Here is a 22266-nt window from a genome sequence, read left to right on the forward strand (position 1 = left end):
TCAAAAGGATAGTTAGTTGTAACATAATTTATCTGTTTAGAAAAGAGATGATATAGAAAGCACAATGAAACTTGAAGAAAAGCAACTTAATAGGGAGGTGATAGATTTGCTCACAAATTGTTTGAAATGACAGTTGCAAAGCACCTCTTTATTAGTGTCTGACCTAACCAAAATGAGGAATTGGCTAAATTTTATTAACTGATCAAATTAGGAATACCTTATGTTTTGAAAATATCACTACTAGATTTGTTTTATGGCCAAAGTGGAAAAATGAATGTTGGACTTCTCTCCAGAAATAGTTACAAAACTTTTAAGACGTTAGATATCAGACAGTGAAGGACAACCATCCCTGATAGACGGGAAACAAAGGTGAGCCTAGTTTACTGCTTGGAGGGAGTTTCCAGGCCTGGCACATGGAGTCAGAACTCAGGTGAAGCCTAGTGATCTCTAATTGGGGAGACCAAACTGGAAGTTCACAGAAGGTTTTGGTCTCAAGGAAAAGTACTGATGAGAAGAGAGTTCATAAACAGAAGGAACTGCAGACACTTGCAAAGTTCCCTTTGAATCTTCGCTGAGTACTGATCAGAAGGTATGAGTAAGGAGGCTACATGAGCTGGAAGAAGAAATTCTTGAAGGGATCACAGGGAATAACTCTCAGAGTTCATACAAGACCAAGTATAGTTCCTTCTCACCAGACAACATGGAAAAAAAATCATGATTTATGAAGCACTAGTAAGGTAATGGGAAGTCTTGTAGTGGGACCAAATTATTGTCTATAATAAATGATGCCTTGACCCTTTCTAATGAAGTTTAAAAGCAAGACCTGAAGGATCAGAGACCACTTTTTAAGCAGTTCATGATGGAAAACAAAGGTCAGGAATTTTTATAGGAATGCTGAAAAATGCCCAGACCCAACAAGATAAAAGTAGCAACATTTGGCATCTAATCAAAAATTAGTAGACATGCAAAGACTACTTGTGAGTCCTAAGTTATTTTGAAGTAGTTTTTTTAAAAAAGAAAAATAAACACTTTTTTCAGACATACAAGAGTTGAAGGATTCACCACCAGCAGATGTGTACTTCAATAAATACTAAAGGAAGTATTTCAAGTAGAAGGAAAACAAAAGCATATGGAAATCAGGATCTATCAAAGAGATGAAGAGCACTGACAACAGTTACTACATGAGTAAATATAAGAAACTTTCCCCTTATTTAAGTCTCTTTGAAAAATACTTGTTTTTAGCAAAATAGTAACTTCTTATAAGGTTCATAGTGTAATAATAGATTTAAAGTATGTGATGACTAGAGCACAGAGTCTAGGAGAGGAGAAGTGGGAGTATAATATTGTAAACTTGCTATAGATATATGAAATAGTTTAAGACTAGATGATAGTTGATGTTAGGACTATGTTGTGTTTCCCCCTAAATTCATTGCTTATGCCCTAATCCTTAATGTGACCATATTATTAAAGAAAAATTAAGGTTAAATGTGATCATAAGGATGGGGCTCTAATCCAATATGATTACTGTCCTTAGAAGACAAAGAAATACCAGCAGTGCACAGGCACAGAGAAAAGGCCTGTTGCCTTGACAGCATAGCAAGATGATTGCTGTCTGCAAGCCAGGGAGAGAGGCCCCAGGCGAAACCACCTCTGCTGGCACCTTGATCTTAGGCTCTCATCTTCTAGAACTGTGAGAAAATAAATTTCTGTTGTTTAAGCTGCTCAGTATATGGTATTTTGTTAAGACCGTAGCAGACTAAGATAGTTGGTGATAAGTTAAATATATGTATTATAAAACCTAAGGCAGCCACTATAATAACACAACAGAGAGTTATAGCTAATAAGCTGAGAGAAGAAATAAAGAGAAAATTTAAAAATCAGTTAATCCCAGAAGGCAGCAGAAAAAGGAAAAGGGGAACAAAGAACAAAGAGAACAAATAGAAAAGTAGCAAGATGATAGATTTGAATCTAACCATATTAATAATGACATTAAGTGTAAGTAGCCTAAATGTCCCAATAAGTAGGCAGAGATTTTCAAGTTGGATTTGAAAAAAAAGAAAAACAAGATCCAACCAAATGAAACTGACAAAAAACCCACTTTGAACATGAAAACTAAAATAGGCTTAAAGTTATAACATGCACTAGTCAGAAAAGACGTGTTGTGTGTATATTACTAATATCATATACCACACACAATAATGTGAATACTATAATATGTAGTTAGTATAATTATAGTAGTTGTAGTAATAGTAATATACTACTGCATATTATCAGTCTATACGTAATGTGTGTGTATGTGTATATAAAGGGATAAAGGGATAGCTCATTAAGAGCATGGATGTACCATTCTTAATTATGTACCTAATAACAGAGTTAAAATATATGAGACAAAGACCAATATAATTGCAAGAAGTAGACAAACAGTATACACACACACACACACACGTATTATAATGTATATATATAGTATAATAATATAGTTGGCCATTGAACAATGTAGAGGTTGGGGTGATGACCCCCCCCCCATGCACTTGAAAATCTTTGTATAACTTGTGACTACCCCAAAACATAATGACTAGTAGTCTGTTGTTGACTGAAAACCATACTGATAACATAAACATTTGATTAACGCACATTTTTGCATGTTATATGTGTTATATACTATATTCATACAATAAAGTAAGCTAGAAAAAATGAATAAGAGAAAATACATTTACAGGTACTGTACCGTATCAAAAAAATCTGTGTGTAAGTGGACCTGCACAATTCAAACCCATGTTATTCAGGGGTCAGCTGTATAGATAGTACACTTATATACACTGTATATATAATATACCCATGATAGCTATATTCATGTCAGACAAAGTAGGTTTCAGAGCAGAGAATATTATCAGGAACAAAGAGAGTTATATTTGATAAAGATAAAGGGATAGCTCATTACGAGCATGGATGTACCATTCTTAAATATTTATGTACCTAATAACAGGGTTAAAATATATGAGACAAAGAATAATATAATTGCAAGGAGAAGTAGACAAACAGTGATAGGATTTTAATACCCCTCTCAATATTTAGAAGAAAGAGACAAAATCAGTGAGGATATGGGAGATTTGAACAACTCTATCAATTTGACATTTATGGAACACTGTGCTCCCAAACAACTAAATATATATTCTTTTTAAGTCACATAAAACATTGACTAAGACCAATTCTGGGTGATGGAACAAGTTTCAGTACATTTAAAAAAGGATTCAGATCAGATATATATGTTCTCAGACTACGATGAAATTAAATTAGAAATCAGTAGGAAAGGTTTTTGGAGAATCTTCAAGTATTTGGAAACCAAATAACACACTTCTAAATTACACGTGGGTCAAAGAAGAAATAGGGAAAGTAGAAAGTGTACTGGACTGAATGAAAATGAAGGTATGTCAAAAGTTGTGTGATGCTGCTAAAACAATAATGAGGGAGATTTATAGCTTTAAAAGTCTATAGTAGAAAAGAAGAAGCGTTCTTCGGGTCAGTGACTTCAGCTTCTACCTTAAGAAACTAGAGAAAGAAAAACAAATGCAGCCCAAATTTGGCCCCCCAAAAGATGAGTTCATGTCCTAATCCCTGGAAGTTGTAAATTCTACCTTACTTAGAAAAAGAGTCTAAATACATTTCCGTTGTACTAAGCAATCAAATTTGTGGTAGTTTGTTACCAGGAAACTGGTACATGTGTACTAGCAACAAACAATAATACATTGAAGTTTTTTAAATTATGTAATTTATGATAATATCAAATATAAAATAGGGATCAGTCTGACAAAGGTCTGAGGACCTGTACATTAAAAACTTTGAAACCTTCCTGAGAGGAATTAAAGAAGACCTACATAAATGGAGACATACATCATGTTCATGGATCTGAAGACTCATTATTAAGATGTTGATTCTTACGAAATTGATCTACAGATTAGTGTAATCTCAAATAAGTAGTTGATTTTCAACAAAGTAGCAAAGGCCATTAAGTTCAGGAAGAATGATCTGTTTAGCAAACAGTGCTGGAATAATCGAATATATGCCAAAAAATTAGACCCATACCTCACACTTTAAAAATAAATTAACTCAGAGTGGATCTTAGACCTACATGTAAAACATGAAACCACAAAACTTAGAGAAGAAAACAAACTATCTGTGACCTTTGGTTAGGCAAGTATTTTTTAGATGCAACACCAAATACATGACCCTTAAACATTTTATAAACTTCACTTCATTAGTTTAAGAACTTTAGTTCTTTGAAAGATACTGTTAAGACAGTGAGAAGAAATCCTAGACCCAGAGAAAATATATGTATATCACATATCTGACAACGGACTTCTTTGCGAAACTGTCAAAATTCTGCAATAAAAAACATCCAATCAAAATGGTAAAAAAAAAAAAAACAAACGAACATTTATGATAGAAGACACAGAATGGCAAATAAACCATTTGGGAAATGCAAAGTAAAACCACATTGAGATACAACAGACCTATTACAATCTCTAAAATATAAAAGTCCGACCAAAAACTACATGTCCCTGAGTACATAGAACAACTTGATCTCTCCACAGAGTGCTGGTAGACATATTCAATATGTACTATTTCAAATAGTACAGCCACTTTGTAAAACAGCTTACCAATTTTTTTAAAAGGGTATATAATCATATACCATGTATTCAAGCCATTCACTACTATTTTTCCAAGAGTAATGAAACATATCCGCACAAAGACTTGTACATGAATGTTCTTTGCAGCTTTGTTTTTAATAGCCAAAAACTGGAAACAACATTTGTCCATCAGATGAAAAAGTAAGTTGTAGTATATTGATATTATTGAAAATTAATCAGTTAAAAAGGAATGAAATACTGATGAGAGGCAATGACATGGATGAATCTTAATGTTGTCAAGTGAAAAAAGCTAGGCAAAAAACCAGCACATACATATGTATATTAGATTCATTCATATTAAATTCTAGAAAATGCAGATTAATCTATAATGACAGAAAGCTTATCTGTGGTCGCCTCAAGACCAAAGTAGGGGAGTAGAGAGGAATAGGAGGGAGGGATTTAAAAGAAGCTTGTGGCAACTTTTTGGCATAATGGATATATTCATTATCTTGATTTGGGTAATGGTTTCCTTGTCTACCTATGACCAGAGTTATCAAAGTTTACATTTTAAGTAAGTGTGGTTTATTTATATGTCAATTGTACCTAAATAAAACTGTTAAGAAAAAGCAGGTCATGTTTCATACAGAGAGTAGAGGGATTACCAATAGCAACTTAAGATATTAGGACAAGTAAAGCAAGTTGAGCTCATTATAAGGATCTGTACCACAAGGTATTCAATGGGTTTTATTGATTTATTATGTGATTTTTAAAAAACCTGAACAATTCTCAGGAACATTAGTGGTTTCTCAATCATATGTTACCTTAAAACAACGTTGTTTTTCTTACAAACCTTTTTGACATATTTGCAGTGAACTATTATATAAGATTTGGTGTTCTTTTATAATTTAATATAAATTTCCCATTTTCCTCTTTTAAAGATTTTATTTATTTATTCATGAGAGACACAGAGAGAAAGAGAGGCAGAGACACAGGCAGAGGGAGAAGCAGGCTCCACGCAGGGAGCCCGATGCGGGACTCGATCCCGGGTCTCCAGGATCAGTCCCTAGGCCGAAGGCGGCACTAAACCACCGCCTAACCACCGGGGCTAATTTAAAAAACATATTTAATGGTTGTACTTTTTATTTGGTTGCACTATTAATTAGTCCCTAAATTTATGAGATTCATTTATTGTGGTCTAATATAAGTGTTCTCTTTGTAGTGGAGTCCAGCCAAGTATTAAATACTGAATTTTACTTTAAAAAAATAACAGTTTCCATGGAATCATGTAATAGTAGAAAAGCATAAAATTGTGTTAAATCTGAGTTACCAACCTCATCAGAAAATTACTTCATTTGTAAAAAACAAAAACAAAAAACCCTACAAGATGGGAAATACTCTATCATTTTGATTGGGTGGATATCTACATTGATATATTATTATTTAATTTTAAGTATAGTAATAATTACAACGGGGCTTTTAAAGCTAAATGTTAGGACTCTTGATTTAGTCTATTTCTGTTTAGAGAGTACAGGTAGGGATCATAGCTAACTTTTGGGGGATGGTGTCCATTTGTAAAAAACACTTGATTGTTTTTGGCATGCAAGTTGCAGTGTAAATTTAAGTGTATGAGAACCCGAAATTCTATTTTTATTGATAGATTCTCTCAAAGTGAATGTCTATTACGTGAATAAACATTGATTTATTTTCAAATGTGCATTTAGAGCGGTTAAAGGAATGCTGAAAATTAGGATTTAAAATATAAACTAGAAAAAAAAACTAGAATAGAAATAGAAATGATGAATATAAATATTATTACCTGTAGATGAAATAACAAATGTAATACTATAGGAACATTATTAGGTAGTTAGATAAGGCTTATGTAAATCATAGGGCAGGGGTAATAAAACTTTTATTCCATTTTCTTTAGGGGTGTTAAAGTTAGAAAATTTATACATTCCAAATCCTTGAGTCTTCTTTCTAGATGTAACCTTCACCTCCTCAAGCTAAAAGAAATTGTATACTTTCTGATGAACATATATTTCATTTTAATGTGATACTCATTTTAGTTAACCAGTTTTGCCTTATTCAAAAAATTGTTCTTGTTAACATGTTACAGGTGTTTGCCTATACTGTTTTGTTACTATATAAAGCCCATTTTATATTTTAAATTAAAAAATCATTTTAAGAATGTATCTTTTAATTGTAGTTATTAACTAATTACATCATAAAAGTATTCTCATTATTATAATTTATTATTATTTTAAATATTTCTGATAGTTCTCTAATCTGCCTAGATAATGCAAGAATTTTTATTACCTGTTAATAACTCTAATTCCTAAATTTGTTTTTTTTGCGTTGCACCTAACCTTGTGTAATTTTTTTCCCCTGCCATTTAAACCCATTTATTTTTCTTTAATCTCAAATACTCAGAATTGAATAAAACAAACTCCCAAACTATCCACTTAGAGAAATGCTTTGCCATCTTAAACTGGGAAAGAGAAAGGAGGGAGGATTTTAAGCTTTTTTTTTTTTTTCCACTTTTTAAAAAATTTATTTATTTATTCATGAGAGATACAGAGAAAGAGAGGAGCAGAGACACAGGCAGAGGGAGAAGCAGGCTCCATGCAGTGAGCCTGATGTGGGACTTGATTCCGGGACTCCAGGATCACACCCTGGGCTAAAGGCAGGTACTAAACAGCTGAGCCATCCAGGGATCCCCTTTTTTTAACTTTTTGATTAAAATTCACTGTTGGGTAAGTTTCTTTGCATCTGTGGTTGTTGAATCTGTAAAGGTTACAGTTTAGAGTCTAAATTTTCAGTTACATTAATTTCAATTTCTAGTAAATTTGGAGGCTCTTTATAATTTATTATGACATTTTATATATGATTAGTTTGGGAATGGTGGAATAGACTTTCCCCTCCTTTTTCTCCTTTATAGGATCCTTTAAAAGTAGGCTTTCAAATGAATTTAAAATAGATTTAATTTAGAGAAGCTCAGCTTTGACATCAGATAGTTTATTATTCACAGTAAATATAACTGACAAGGAAAATGAGTAATACCTATTTCTCAGGAATATGCTACTGAAATTTTTGTATACACATATAATTTTCTTTGTTGTCTCTTAGTAATCTTGTAATCCTGAAGTCCCCATATCTCCTAGGTTTCTTGGCTCTTACAGTATACTGATTGCTTTTATCTTGACTCTTACCTTCTAAAATAGATTTATGATTTATAATTAAAATAGATTTATGATTTAATAGATTATAAAACACATTGTTTTAGCTCTGAAGTTATCCTGTTAGTTCCCTTAGAACTAAGAATTACTGTATTAGTAAAATGCATGGACTTATTTTTCTACCCCAGAAATTAAGGAATGTCTGACCATACTTTTATGGTCCACTGTTTTTGAAAACTTTAGAATTTGGAAGGGTTTTGGAACACAGACATACTCACACACACACACATACAGAAAAGTGATGGAAGAGGATCTTTCTTTCTCTTTGGAAAATATATTTTGGATCAGGCCTGAATCCCCGCCCCGAATATCATTTCTTAGATGAGGCAGTTAAAGAGGTTTATTCTTTAGTATTTTTCCAATTAAGCCCAGATTAACATTTCTTCTACATTTTATTACTTTGTATTTAATGTTAGCTGGCATGTAACCAGTAAGCTATCATTTGTTGTAAAGTTTAAATTTAGGTCAGTCTATTGACTTGTAATCTTCCAAATCTAATAATTTGAACTCTAATTTGGCAGTATGCGGTGTCATATTGAATTAGGGAAGTTGTTCTCGAGTTGTACAGGAATTCCGTCTTCTTATTTTCTCTATGGTGGAAATGGATTTTTACATTCAAATGATCAAGTGATTAAATTCTCTGCATCATGATTCAGTGTGTTTTAAACTTAGTTTATTATATGCATGCATAAAATGTGGGCTGAAGTGTGAGCCATACTGAATTATCTCATTGGCTGACCATTTGAAAGTTAAATTCAGATGATACCATTACTGGGAAGAGTGACTGAATCTTTATTATGCTTAGTCATCTAGAATTTAAAATGGTTACCATTTCAGAAAAATTTAGGGTATTTATTTGTTCCAGGTGGACAAAATACAGGCCATTTTGAATTTGTTATCCAGTCTTAAAATGTTCCAGTAGTTCTTACAGCTTTAAGTACTATGGCACTTGAATATATAAAATGTTGTCATAATTCAACCGTGAAGAAAATTTTTTCCATATAATCTCATAGTAAAAGACTTTAAATATAACAGAAGTTAAGTGTGATACTTGTGGGCATTGAAAGCATTGGAGCCTCTGTTAGTTTTTTGTTTTTTTTTTTAATAACTTGATTCCTCCCACCTTTTCCTGGTTTTTAAATGTTTTTCTTGTCTTTACTCTGTTACTTAAATACATGGCACAATATTATTGGGGAAACGTCTTAAGTATTTTTAAAAAGGAAGTGATTAATTTTGGAATAAAGGCTTTTTTGACCTTTATTCTGATAGAAGTGGTTTAAAGATATTAAACTTGAAACTTGTTGCTCAGTTTTGAGGTAGTCTCAACCTCCCAGTTCTCTAAAGTATTAGGATAGTTTGATAATGATGCATATTGGACCATCAAAGGCAAATTTAACATGTTTCTGGGGTTATATCCTGCAAATGAAATGATTAAAATCCTCACAATTTGATTAAAAAATTTCCTTCAAGAAATTTCATTATACCACTCCAAAATATGCAAACTAAAAAATGCTGTACATCCTTTCAATAAAATATTTTGCTCAAATCACTGCAATAGTGCCTAATAGATTCAGTGTCTTTTTTAGACTTACAGTGTGTTAACTTACTATATTTGATTTTTAAATAGACACCAAATCCTACTGCAAGCGAGTTTATTCCTAAAGGAGGATCAACCTCCAGGCTGAGTAACGTGTCCCAGTCAAATATGTCTGCCTTCTCTCAAGTTTTCTCTCACCCATCCATGGGAAGTCCTGCTGCTGCTGGATTAGCACCAGGTAAGTTGAGTAACTATTTCCAGTGAGTTCCAGATATCAAATCTGTAAGGACTATTTGCTATTAGTTTATTAGAACTGAAATTGTATACTTGAATGATTCACATTTGGACACATTATGAGTCAAATGTTCTTGGTTTTGGTACCATAGATTGAATGTGTAGTTGAAAATTTTAAAACAAAATTTAAATATGAACAAAAATTATACATAAGCATGTTTAAAAGCACAAAAATAAATTTAAATTAGAAAATGGTTTATTAGAAAAAATATCTACTTGGACTTTACTATTTCTCTACTTTTTAAAGTCAATAATAATGCTGTTTCTTTCAAAAGCTTCTGTAAAAAAATCAGAAATAGACTATTGAGATAAACATATATATGTGTATATATATATTTCAGAGTCTTTTTATAGTAAATTTCTAAAAAAGTAATTCTGTGTCGTTCTAAATACAAATTGTTGAGATATATTGCCTTCCAGGTGTTTGATTATAAATCTTATAGAAATAATTTTAAGTTGACTAAATTATTATAAATAATAGTAGGAAAGAAATGTATTTAGAGATCATCAAGGTGGAGAAAATAGTACTTTTCGATCATTTTTTTTTCCAAGTTCACCCATAATGGCAGAAGAATTTGGACAAATGCACTTATACCCCGGTGACCCTTCCAGAATCCTATTTTCTTTGAAGTCTTCTCTTTTATCTTAAAAATTCATACAAATTTTGTATTCTACTCCATATATAAACATTTATTTTAATATGAAAATATGAACAATTTCTAAAACAGCATCACTCATCCCTATTGTGTACCTTAATTAGAAAATTAAGATGTGGAGAATTGTGTTGAATTTATAAGTTCAGAGTAGGTTTTCTTGTCTATATAAATTGTTCGAACTACTCACACAGATTATATTTCTAGAACCTGTATTGGATAATCATCCCTTAATCTTGGATGTTTCAAAAAAACAGAAATAAGATGAATTATGTATATACTAATTGAAGCCAAAATTGGTCTGCCAAGATCAGTCTGGAACTAGTAGTGCCTCCAGGGCTTAATCCAGTTAGTAGGAGTCATCAGTTTTGATGCTAATATTGAAATCAAGGATCTGTTTGAGATAAAGAATAAGAGTAGTACTGATAACTTTATGGAACAGAGCATCTGGTTTAACATATAAAGTATCAAGTGTACTTAGAGGTGGAATAACCTTGTGTTGCCAAGGATTTTATCAATGCCTTCTTCTGCCATCTTTTTCTTTCTTGCTCTCTTCCTTACACTCAGCTCCCCTTCCCTTAGAATCCCTACCCCCCTCTTCTGTCTACTTACCTTTTCTTCTACTCTGGCTCTTTTCAGATTCAGTTAAATTTTTAAATATTTTCCCTTCTTCCCTAGAGAGCAGTGTCAGAATTGAATATCCCTGGTAGCCTAAAAGTTTTACTTGTAAGTAATTTGCTACTATGATTTTTGTCCCATTGAGGTGTGTTCACATTGTTTACATGAGCATAATCTACATGTCAGCTATACATCTAAAATTTCTTAGAGATTGTCCAAACTTCTGAGCAGTGTTTATAAAGCACCCACAAGCATGATATCCATATACCAATTAAAAACTTTGGCTCTCTTAATGAAGTACCAGTTTATTTTGGCCTAAAAACACATCTTCCCTTGTTTCAAAAGTAAATTTTTGCTTACATCTTTGATCAAATTAGTTCAAGCTTGCCATTAAAAAAAAAAAACTTCTAAAATATTGAGTTAAAAATGCAAAGGAAATTTTAGATCTTGAATACATTTAGTTAAAAAATTTGTTACTTTTTGTTACTTTGTTACTTCTTTAAGCTCTTCAGTAGGTGGGTAGGTAGATGTTTCGTTGGTCTCGGTTATCAACTACATGAATTTAGGATGAAATCAGTTAATATAAAACATTAAGTTAGCTGAGAAACCACTCTCCTATATAGTTCTAATGTTAAAATGGTCATTTTATTTCCTATTAATGGAAGTAATTACTGTCTGGAACCATTGAAAATAGATCAGTATATCACATTAAATGTATTCCTGAATATCTATTTTTAAAAATTGTTCTTCATTCAAATGGAAATCAATAAGCTAAAGTATTTTCCACAAATACTGGAATGATGAATGGTTTTGCATTTATTATTCATATTTCCTTCTTTTAGTTAATGGCTTAACACTTTCTGGAGATGAACAAAGAGAAAAAAATTGTCTTCCTTCAGTGTCTTTTATCACTTCTTACCCACAAATGCTATTTTTTTTTCAAGGCCTGGGAAAGGTTTTTGGTATTTTCACTTTAAAGTTGTAGAGTCAAAAAGGTGGTAGAGTTTGTTTACCTATATCTTAGTGGTGATTTAATTTATCTTTAATGTTTCTTGTCTACTGTAGATATAACCTATTGATTAGTTTATGAAGTTTCATTTTTCTCTTTTATTTCTGTTTTGGAAATTATTGCCCTTGAAAATATGTCAAATACCGTTTTTTTAAGAAAACATGAAACCTTAAATATTTTGGCACTCAGATGCAAACTAGAGTAATGTCAAAAAAAAAAAAAAAAACTAGAGTAATGTCATTTTCCTTATATATGAAAAAAACACATATTTAAATACATCTTTTGACCAAAAATGTGAAAATACTTGAGCAAAATTAAGTAGATAATTAGATTTTGAATTTCCTCAAATTACAAAGAATTAAAAGCATGCCTCAAACAACAGTAGATCCTGAGTGAAAGTTTCTTCTTTAAATTGTTTTTATCACTTTTAAAACCTGATTTGCATTTTTAAAAAGCCTTAATATAAGATGTAAAACTTTATACAAAAGTTATTTGAATTTATTCCTAGGTAATTAGGTTTAAAAGGTATTTAAGTTATTAAAAACATGCAGCACATGTTAAGTTTCCATTGAATTGTACACATCGCCATTTTCTTCTACCTGAGGACATCAAGGATTTATAGGCTTAGTTGTTTTATGGACATTTAACCTAAGAACAGTAGCTCTACACTCTAAGTAATCTGCTATGAATAGTTACAGGAATGTTTAGGGTATGGTACTCAACTTAGACCTTTACTGTCTTTGAGAACCCCTATAGTTACATGCATATCTTTACTTGTAAACATGCAGTTTTCTCTTGTCACAAAACGTGTTGCTCTCTTGGAAATTCACAGACTTCTGAAAGTTAGGAACCACTGGCTTAACACACACTTAGCAAAATTTATTTCCAGAATGTGTTTTAGTAAGAATGTTTTGAAAGTAACAGATAAAGGTTTCTTTTTCTAGTAGCTCTTGCTTTAGGTGAAGGTTTTGAATAGAACTTTAGAAATGAAAATATGACTACAATAAGTGTGTGAAATGATGTTATACCGTAATTTTTTTGTGCCATGAGAACTAATTTTGTCACGAGAACTAATTGTTGAGTGGCTTTTAAATCAATTTTTCCTAAGAGTATTTTGCGTTGATCGTAGGCTTAGTAAACTAAGTCCTGTTCTGCTTTAAGTTTAATTTCCTCAGTATTAACCATAGTCTGTTTGAAAGTGATTTTCAGAGAGTTAGCCACAGGAACATACATTTTGAGGGCATTTACAGGTATATCTGGTATTTTAATGCACAGTTGTGACTCAGGATTTGAACATCTTTTGTTCTGCTTGCTTGTGTTTAGACACTTGGGAGAGGCAGAGAGTTTTGGATTTGAAAATGCCATCATCAATTTATAAATAAAAAAGGGAACCATAAATGACTCAGTATTTTCACCTATTCATTTCTTTAAGACGAGGATGGTACAGATTTTTGGACCATTAGCTGTATTTTAATATAAATTATTATGGCGAGTCTCAGCTAATTGATTTGGGGGGAAGCCTTTAATTACACTATGCTTAACCATTATTAAGTAATTCCATTCGTTTGTTATAGATTTTATTGTAGTAGTCTAGAAAAATTTAAAGAAAACAAAGCTTTAGATCCAGTTTTTTTAAATAATCATTTTTTATATATTCTTGAGAGTGCCAAATTGATGGGTAAAATTAGCTAAAATTATTTATTTTTTAGCTTAGGCATAGTGTGGGGGGAAAAAGGGGGACAGGAAAGAAAAAGGGGAAATATTTTTTTCATCATTCTTATTCTAAAATATTAAAATATTTAAATTCATATATAATTTTATGTATATATATCAAATGGTCGTACTTAAAAATAGTTATTTACTTTTGTAATGTTGAGAAGTTTGAAAAAATAGTTATTTACTTTTGTAATGTTGAGAAGTTTGAGTAAAGTTTTTTTTTTTTTTTAGTTTTAAATTTCTATGCTAAAAAATAATGAAGTTCTGTGATTGATTCGTTCTGTGCCATTTCATATCATAGACGAAGAATGGAGGTTTAATTCATTTCATTTACCTAGTAGTTGGTTTATGGAATAATCTGATACTGGTTATTGATCTGGGCAGAACTTTTTGAGGTTGACCTAATTGAGTCTTGTGCCAGTTTAGAGGTGACATTCCTAACAGATTATCATCTAGCTGCTTCTTAGTAATAAGGAATTCATTAGCTAAGCAAGGGTAACTCAGCGTACATTTTAAGTTTGAATAAAAAAGAAAATTATATCTTCTGCTGAACTAAACTCTGTCTTGTCAGTGTTTTATCCACTGTTCCTAATTCTTTCTCTGCATTGAATGGAGTAAATCAAAATCTTTTCCATATGATAGCCTTTTCGGGTATTTTTTTTCTTTTTTGGACAAGTTGTATGTATGTGTGTGTCCATATAACTGATTTAGTTGTATGACTGAAAAACAAGAGACAGGGAAAACTGGAATATGTTGTTAAAATTAACAAATTGTGTATGTCAGAAATCATGAACTCCTCTAAATCATTATGGCTGGAACATTACTATGGATAAAATAAAATACACAGATATGTCTAAACCACTAGCTGTATAACCAGCTAAGGAGTGTATGTACCTGTAAAACAGGAAGCTGATAAGTTAAAGCTGTGGTCTTGCCAATGGTGAATATCTAAGTTCATATTTAAAATTTTATGTGTATCTTAGGTTCTACATTACAGTCACTAAAGGCAGAAATAAAAACTTTCTATTCTATCATTTTAGACAATTTTGTGTTTTGCTTAGTGGTATAATTACTGAAAAAATTATAAAAAATATTTATGTAATTCTTAAACATCAACATGTTTTATAGGATATTACTCTACATAGATTTTCCTAAATTATTTTCCTTATTTCCAATTCATGTTAAATGAATTCTGTGGGTTCATCAAATTCTACCATGAATTTATTTTGATATTTCAGTCTGAACTGATTTCTCTGAATTATTTTTACTCTTACTAGCAGTAGAGGTAGCATTAAAATAGTCTTCTTTGTCTAAAAATATCAATCTAGATTTCCTAAGCGAATTATCAATCCCCTAGGAAGAACCATGTCATTTCTTATCTAGCACAAACTTAGGCATATAGGTGGTGCCTAATGAGTGCTTACTCATTTAACTAAGCTTCATTTTTGTCTGGGGAAAAAATGTTTTAATTGGTCAGTATCTCTTAAATACAGTGAATTTTAATGATTTCATGAACATCTTTTAAACTTCTAAAAACCGCAAATGTTCAAGAGAATATAGATGTAAATAGTCATATAAGAACAGAAATGTGCCTTTTGAAGATTTTGCTGTATCAGAACTAGAATCACTTTGTGTCTTGAGGTGCTAAAACATTCTTAAAACCAGTGAAAATATTTGTAAGTATTATTTTTAAATTGCATGTTTCCATTTTTTGTAACTACTTTGTTTTTCAGGTATATTCTGCAGAATCACTCAAACCTTTCCAGATTTTCTAGTTGGGGATTATTTTCTACATTAAAAAAATGAAATAAAAATTTGTAGTTAAGATCAGGGGGTCTCTGAGGTTTTTGTGAAGAGGACCTTTTCATTGCCCTGTAATGTTAAGCTCGTCCTAGATGGAGACTGCTCTTTGTATGCATGTATATTGATACTGATGGTGCTATCCCAGGGAAGATTACTAACAGTAGAACTGTAGAGTCATAACTGGGTTGGGAGTGCCTGTGAGCCTGTATTCCCTTCCCAGTTGGGAATTTCAGGAAACTGAGGCGAGACGTTAATGGCGCAGAGGGGGATGTGGCTGCTGCAGCTGGCTTGGAGACCTGTCAGGTAAGGCTTAATAGCTACCAGTAGATACTATTCTACTGGTTGGGGAATCCCTGGTTAATACATCCTGTTAGGTTTTAGAGTTCCTATTATGGACTTCCTTTTTAAATCTCATGTGTTGGCTAACTTGTCCCTTACCTGGGGGTAGGGGCTGGATGGGAGTGGGTAGGGGTTCCTTTCCATTGTAAGTTCAGTGATCTACAACTACAGCAACATCTCCTGCTGCTCTTTGACTGTTTTCATTGGATCATGCTTGATTACCTTTAGACATGGTGCTAGTTATAATAAGATAGCTCTGTGGCTTTTGGCAAACCCTTTGATCCCTGCATTTTAGCCCTTCATTTCCAGAAGAAGATAATATTTGATGATTTTAAAAGTCTTTCTAATGTAAAATTCTATTCTCTGACATGTGGATCTGTAAGAGATGCACTAAAAAGAGGCAGAAATGAACGCAGTGATGAGAGAGAGAGGGAACAGGAACACAAGGACTAGACTTAAAAGAGACTTTAAAAGAGGCTTTAAAAGGCATTGGATTTCCTTGACATTGTGTAAATGGAAAATCCTACCAAGTCTATCATAGGTGGAGATGGAAGGGAGTTTTGTTTCAGCAGCATAAGATTAGCATCTGGAGTAAATCAGTGTGTTGTAGTGGTTCTGGATGAACTGAGGTGGAGAGAGCATGTATTAAATGAACAAGAATATTCCTGATTCCTAGCTGGATATAGAAAGTTGGGAGTCAGCCCTCTGCCCCCTAGCCTTAAGTCAAATAGGTTGGGAGGTCAGAATCATTTCTTCTTTAAGTTTTTGACTCAGTGGTGCCTATTGTATGTACTCAGTGAAGGAGAGAGTGATTGTGTGAGTAAAATTACTGTGCCATGTGGTACATGTTTAGTTAGGAGTGGTCCTCTAATTCTGTAGGAATGATGTGAATGGTGGCAGCCTCTTTTGTGTTTTGAATTTTCCCTGATTCTTCTCAGCAGTCTTGATTAGTTAAATTCATATATGAAAGCCACCTATTTTTCTTACTCTTTTTTGCCTTTCAGAGGTGCAGTCTGAGTAGAGCACATGGGAAAGGCCTTAGAAAAGGAGAGGAATTGGAGATGTATCTGTTTTAAAACCCCCAGTATACATAGACTTGTAGAGCCTAAAGCAAACACTCAGATGTGGACTGCATGTTTATGGTGATAATGTTTAGTTCTGATTCCTTAGTCATGAATCTCTTATACATTAATATTATTGGAAATGAGATATTTTTCTTATGATTTCATAAATATCTTCTGGAATTTTAGATGGGATTTCCAGACTTTAGATTGATTTTTGTGTAAGTAGTAACGAATAATTAATAGTCCCTTTCGGGGGTTTTGTACCTTAAAGAAAACAGATGAGTAGGATGTTAGTATAATTACTGTCCCCAAACAGCTCTCTAGGCTGTAGTTACTATGGATTGCAAGCTTATTGCCCACTGTTTATGATGTGGTGGTAGGCTAACCTGTTGAAACAAATAGATCCAACCTGTAAGAGCTTCTTCACGTGACAAGTATTTATTTCTTGCTTTTGTAATAGTCCAGGGCAGATATTCAGATTGCCTGAGATGCTCTTTTCCATGTAATCGGTTAGGGACCCAGATCAGGTGATTTCTGGGCATCACTTCAGGGAACTGGAAGAGGAGGAACATTAGTGGGATGTTGGTATGGAAATTGTCTGGTGGCTAGTGATGACTGTCCACCAAAATATGAACTTTGATTTTTTTTTTTTTTAAGCATTTAGGTTACATTTGCTAGTCTTCTTTGGATCCAAAATTTTAAAGTTGATCCTAGTTATATCATGTATATATATGTTTTGGAGCACTATCTTATTTGCATCTTTGGTATCTAAAGAAATTGACAAAGAAGCTACAATAATTGATTTATTTAGGATCACAGGAAATGAAGGTTTCCAGCATACTTGATTTTTTTTGGTGAGAGCATTGAGTGCGTGCAGGTTGGGGGGAGGGACAGAGGGAGATAGAGAAAGACAGAAAGAATCTTAAGCAAGCTTCCACACTCAGCTTGGAGCCTGATGCGGGCCTGATCTCACGACCCTGAGATCACGACCTGAACTGAAATTAAGAATTGGATGCCTAACCAACTGATCCACTTAGGTGCCCCGTTGGATTTTAGGTATCAGAGTTTGTAGAACAGTTTGTTTCAAGTTATGTAATTACTTAGATTTTTCATCCTTTCCATTGTCTCTCACCCCGGTGTGTTAGGTTAGAACTCCTTGAAGGTAAGGCCTTTTTCTCTTGCTCTCTGAATTTGTTAAAGTGCCTCTGAATGGACATACTCAGACAAGTTTATTTGAACCATTTTACTGAGTTCTTAACTGCTTTTTATTGATGATTGTGTTGTTCTGTTAGTATTCCTACCTTTAGGACAGTGGTTCTTAAATTTGAAAGTCCATCACAATCACCTGGAGTGCTTGTTAGAACCCAGTCTTGCTGGGTCCCATCCTCAGAGTTTCTGATTTTGTAGGTTTGGATGAGCTGGAGAATTTACTTTTCTAATTTGTTTCCAGGTGTTGCTGATGCAGTTGCTTTTCCTGGGAAGCTGTTTTGAGACCCCACTGCTCTTAGTGCTCTATGCTGTCTTCTTTTTTCTTACAATCTCTTTCTTTTCCTTCTTCTAATCTGCTAAGGGCTGAGAACACAGACATATTTTTAACACTTTTTTTTTTTTTCAAATAAGAAAAAGACTTTGATTAAGGACTTGAATTTTGCCTATGAATAAAGCACATGGGCTTTAAATTACCCTTTGAGACTAGTTTTGCTTTTTCCAGTTTCTGAGTATGTTCTGGATAACTGAAATGATCAGATATATATCCATTGAATTGTTACAGGAGTTACTGAAGCTTATTCAAGATCATAAACACAATTCAAAAAACCCCTGGGCAATGGGGATTTCTTCCATTGTAGTAATGGTAATGGGACAAAAGTAGTGTAAGTTAATTATTGTAATACATTTAAAAAAGTAATGCCTGTTCTAGAACTTGAAAAATGAGCAGCCTAAGAATCATGGCTTTTTAAAATTTTAAACTCCATGGGTCTTGAACTGTAATCAAATACCTTTGTTTACCTTTGTTTACATGTCACAGTTTAATATGTATGCTTTAAAGTTTTTATGTAGAGGTCAACTAAATTGTAATGTTAGAGAAATAAGAGGTATTTATTGATTCTGTCACAGAACTTTCTTAAAGTCAAACTTCAGTTTTTGTTTTAAAATTGGTATTAGCTTTTATTCATTAGAAAGAAACTCAAAGAGGCAGCCTGGGTGGCCCAGTGGTTTAGCGCTGCCTTCAGTCCAGGGTGTGATCCTGGAGACCTGGGATCCGTCCCGCGTCGGGCTCCCTGCATGGAGCCTGCTTCTCCCTCTGCCTGTGTCTCTGCGTCTCTCATGAATAAATAAATAAAATCTTAAAAAAAAAAAAAAAGAAACCCAAAGTAACATTAACTAATATTAATCTTTATTTTTGTGAATATCTATAATTTTTTATAATCAGACACTCTTGTCTTGGAATAAGTTTCTTGTCTATAAATAGTGCAAACATAATTTGTCACTATGATGAAGAACACCACTTACTCATCAATATTCACTATCACTTGAGAAGCAAAAAAGATGGTTCTTTATTCTAGAGGAGTTGGTTTTGTTACAAAATACTTGTCCTCCTCCCATTTTGTTTTAACCATTCATTTAAGTAATATAAATGTTATGATTTAAAAGATTGCCATCATAGTAGAGGCTAGGGAAGAGCCTACCATTTTTCAGATCGTTAGTCCAAATTTGGGGACAGGCAAGTCACTGTTACGTTTCTTCAAATATTATGGTGATCAAATGAAGCTGCTGTACAGGCCAGAGAATATAGTTCTTGAAATCATAATTCAGGGCAGCCCTGGTGGCTCAGCAGTTTAGTGCCGCCTTCAGCCCAGGGTGGGATCCTGGAGACCTAGGATCGAGTCCCATGTCAGGCTCCCTGCATGGAGCGGAGCCTGCTTCTCCCTCTGCCTGTGTCTCTGCCTCTCTCTCTCTCTCTCTGTCTCTCAAGCATAAATAAATAAAATCTTTAAAAAAAAAAAAGAAAAAAAAAACAAACCATAATTCAAACCCATACAGTGTTTTTAAAAAATGTTATTAACATTTTTAGGGGTTTAGGCTGTGCAGTTTACACGTAGTTAATATTCTGCTACTATTTGTCAAATTAATTAAGGAAAGCTCATGGAAATAAGGCTGTTGATAGAGATAAGGCTGAAGTTAGGCCAAAAGGAAGACCTCTATTTGTAGACATAGGAAGCAAAACAGATGTGCAGGCTATGGTCTTCATCAAATATTACATCAGAGTATGTGGTTGTTAAAACTCAGGTTAAATTCATAATACAAACTCACAGCGTTTGCCTGACTTTGGTAAATGAGATTAATTAAACTTTTCGAAGAAGCTGTAGGGTACTTAATAAATCTTTCAAATGCCATGAGTATTTCTAATATCCAAGTAAATCCAGATACTTTTTTTTTTATCACGGTAGATAACCAGCCAAAATGAAATAATGATTATATAAATAGTGACTAAAACTTTCTAGAAATTGAGAAGAAAATCAGAGATGGAAACTGAGTTATATGTATTTTGGCCAAATCCACGTGGCTTCTATTAAAGATTATTTACATTTAAAGAAAGAAAGAAGACAGACAACTTTTGGAAGGTGTTAAAACTTTTTTTATTGTGTAATATAATGAAGAGAAAAATATTTGTACTGTAATCAAATATAATTTTTATTTTATTTTAAAGATTTTATTTATTCATGAGAGACAGAGAGAGAGGCAAAGACACAGGCAGAGGGAGAAGCAGGCTCCTCGAGGGGAGCCTGATGTGAGACTTGATTCTGGGACTCCAGGACCACGCCCTTAGCCAGAGGCAGATACTCAACCACTGAGCCACCCGGGCTCAAAAAATATAATTTTTTAATATTTATTTATTTATCTATTTTCCAAATATAATTTTTATAACTGAAATACTAACCATGATTCTGTAAACATTTTGTACTTTTTCTTTATATTTTTCTAAAAGTAAAACTATTGTTCTTTTTTTTTTTTTTAATTTTTTATTTATTTATAATAGTCACATAGAGAGAGAGAGGCAGAGACACAGGCAGAGGGAGAAGCAGGCTCCATGCACCGGGAGCCCGATGTGGGATTCGATCCTGGGTCTCCAGGATCGCGCCCTGGGCCAAAGGCAGGCGCCAAACCGCTGCGCCACCCAGGGATCCCCTATTGTTGGTTCTTTATATACTTCTTGAAAGAATGAAAAAGAATACTTGTGAAATCTTCATGGTCCTATTCAAATAATTTTTAGTTCAAAAATAGAATAGAAAATTGTTATATCACATCTTTAAGAAAGCATTTCAATGGTAGCCGATGATTTGATTCTGTTTCCGTCTATGTGGAATGTAGTGCGGGTAGGATGTGAAGTTCTGCTACCTTCAGTTAAAGAATCTATGACATACATACTTCATTGAGAATTTAATTTCCGTAGGCATAAAAATATATCCACAAATTTAGATCCTTTGAGAGAGAAAGCAGAGCAAGGGCAGATGGAGAGGAAGCAGACTCCCTGCTGAGCAGGGAGCCTGATGTGAGATTTGATCCCAGGACCTTGGGATCATGGCCTGAACCCAAGGCAGATGCTTAACCAACTGAGCCACTCAAGCACCCCAACAAATTTAGATCTTCGATGTATTAAGAATGAGTAAGTTTTTAGGTAAGGTATTTATTTTTTATTAATTCGGGTTCTGGCGTGAATAAAAACTGTTCAAAATACTCCCTTTATCATGTAGAGTGAAAGCTGTAATCTTTTAGGAAAATGATTTATAATGTAAGATCTAAGGTGAAATCATGCCTCTATTAAATATGCTCCCTATCATTTTTGCAGAATGACTGCTTAGGTTAGACTCCATCTAAAACTTTCACCTGAATTTACAATAGAATACTGTTTTCTTACATATGTTTTTTCCTATATGAGTAGGTTAACAGATACCCAGAATGCAGATTGTTAAACTAGAATATGAGAATTTAAAAACAACAATTTCAAATAAAGGCAGATATATTGGTGTAATTTGAAGAATTGTAGACTGTAACTTTGGTGGGTGGTTACTTTTAGTAATTCTGACATAAAAACAATGGGAGAAATTCTCTTAATCTTATATACCTAAATTATTAATGGTGAAATCTTAAAACAATTTGAATAAAAGACACTGTGAACAGGATAGTTTTCTTTGCTTGTCTGATTTACAGTTCTGTAGTGGGTTTTTTTGTGTGTTAAATGCTCATATTCCATTTTCATTTATTATTTCACATGGTATTATTTAAAAATTGGTTATACATTTTAGTCTCTTCTATAAAGAAGCAGGGATTTTTGTGATTTGCCCAATTGCATGGTTTCCTACTATTTT

At 33.1% G+C, this 22266-nt stretch overlaps 1 protein-coding gene across 5 annotated transcripts in view; it reads left to right on the plus strand.

The window, feature by feature from the left end:
* Positions 1 to 22266, plus strand: part of PAN3 (poly(A) specific ribonuclease subunit PAN3) — a 134646-nt gene that overhangs the window by 51879 nt on the left and 60501 nt on the right. For all 5 annotated transcript variants that reach the window (XR_005989636.1, XM_041768301.1, XM_041768302.1 and 2 more), the window contains one exon: positions 9492 to 9639. Coding sequence is in view for 4 of the 5 variants with exons in the window: in XM_041768301.1 (XP_041624235.1) it covers positions 9492 to 9639 (148 nt within the window). In the remaining variant the exon portion in view is untranslated. The remainder of the gene's footprint in view (positions 1 to 9491; positions 9640 to 22266) is intronic.

This window comes from Vulpes lagopus, chromosome 8, assembly GCF_018345385.1.
Source record: "Vulpes lagopus strain Blue_001 chromosome 8, ASM1834538v1, whole genome shotgun sequence".
Lineage (NCBI taxonomy): Eukaryota > Metazoa > Chordata > Mammalia > Carnivora > Canidae > Vulpes > Vulpes lagopus.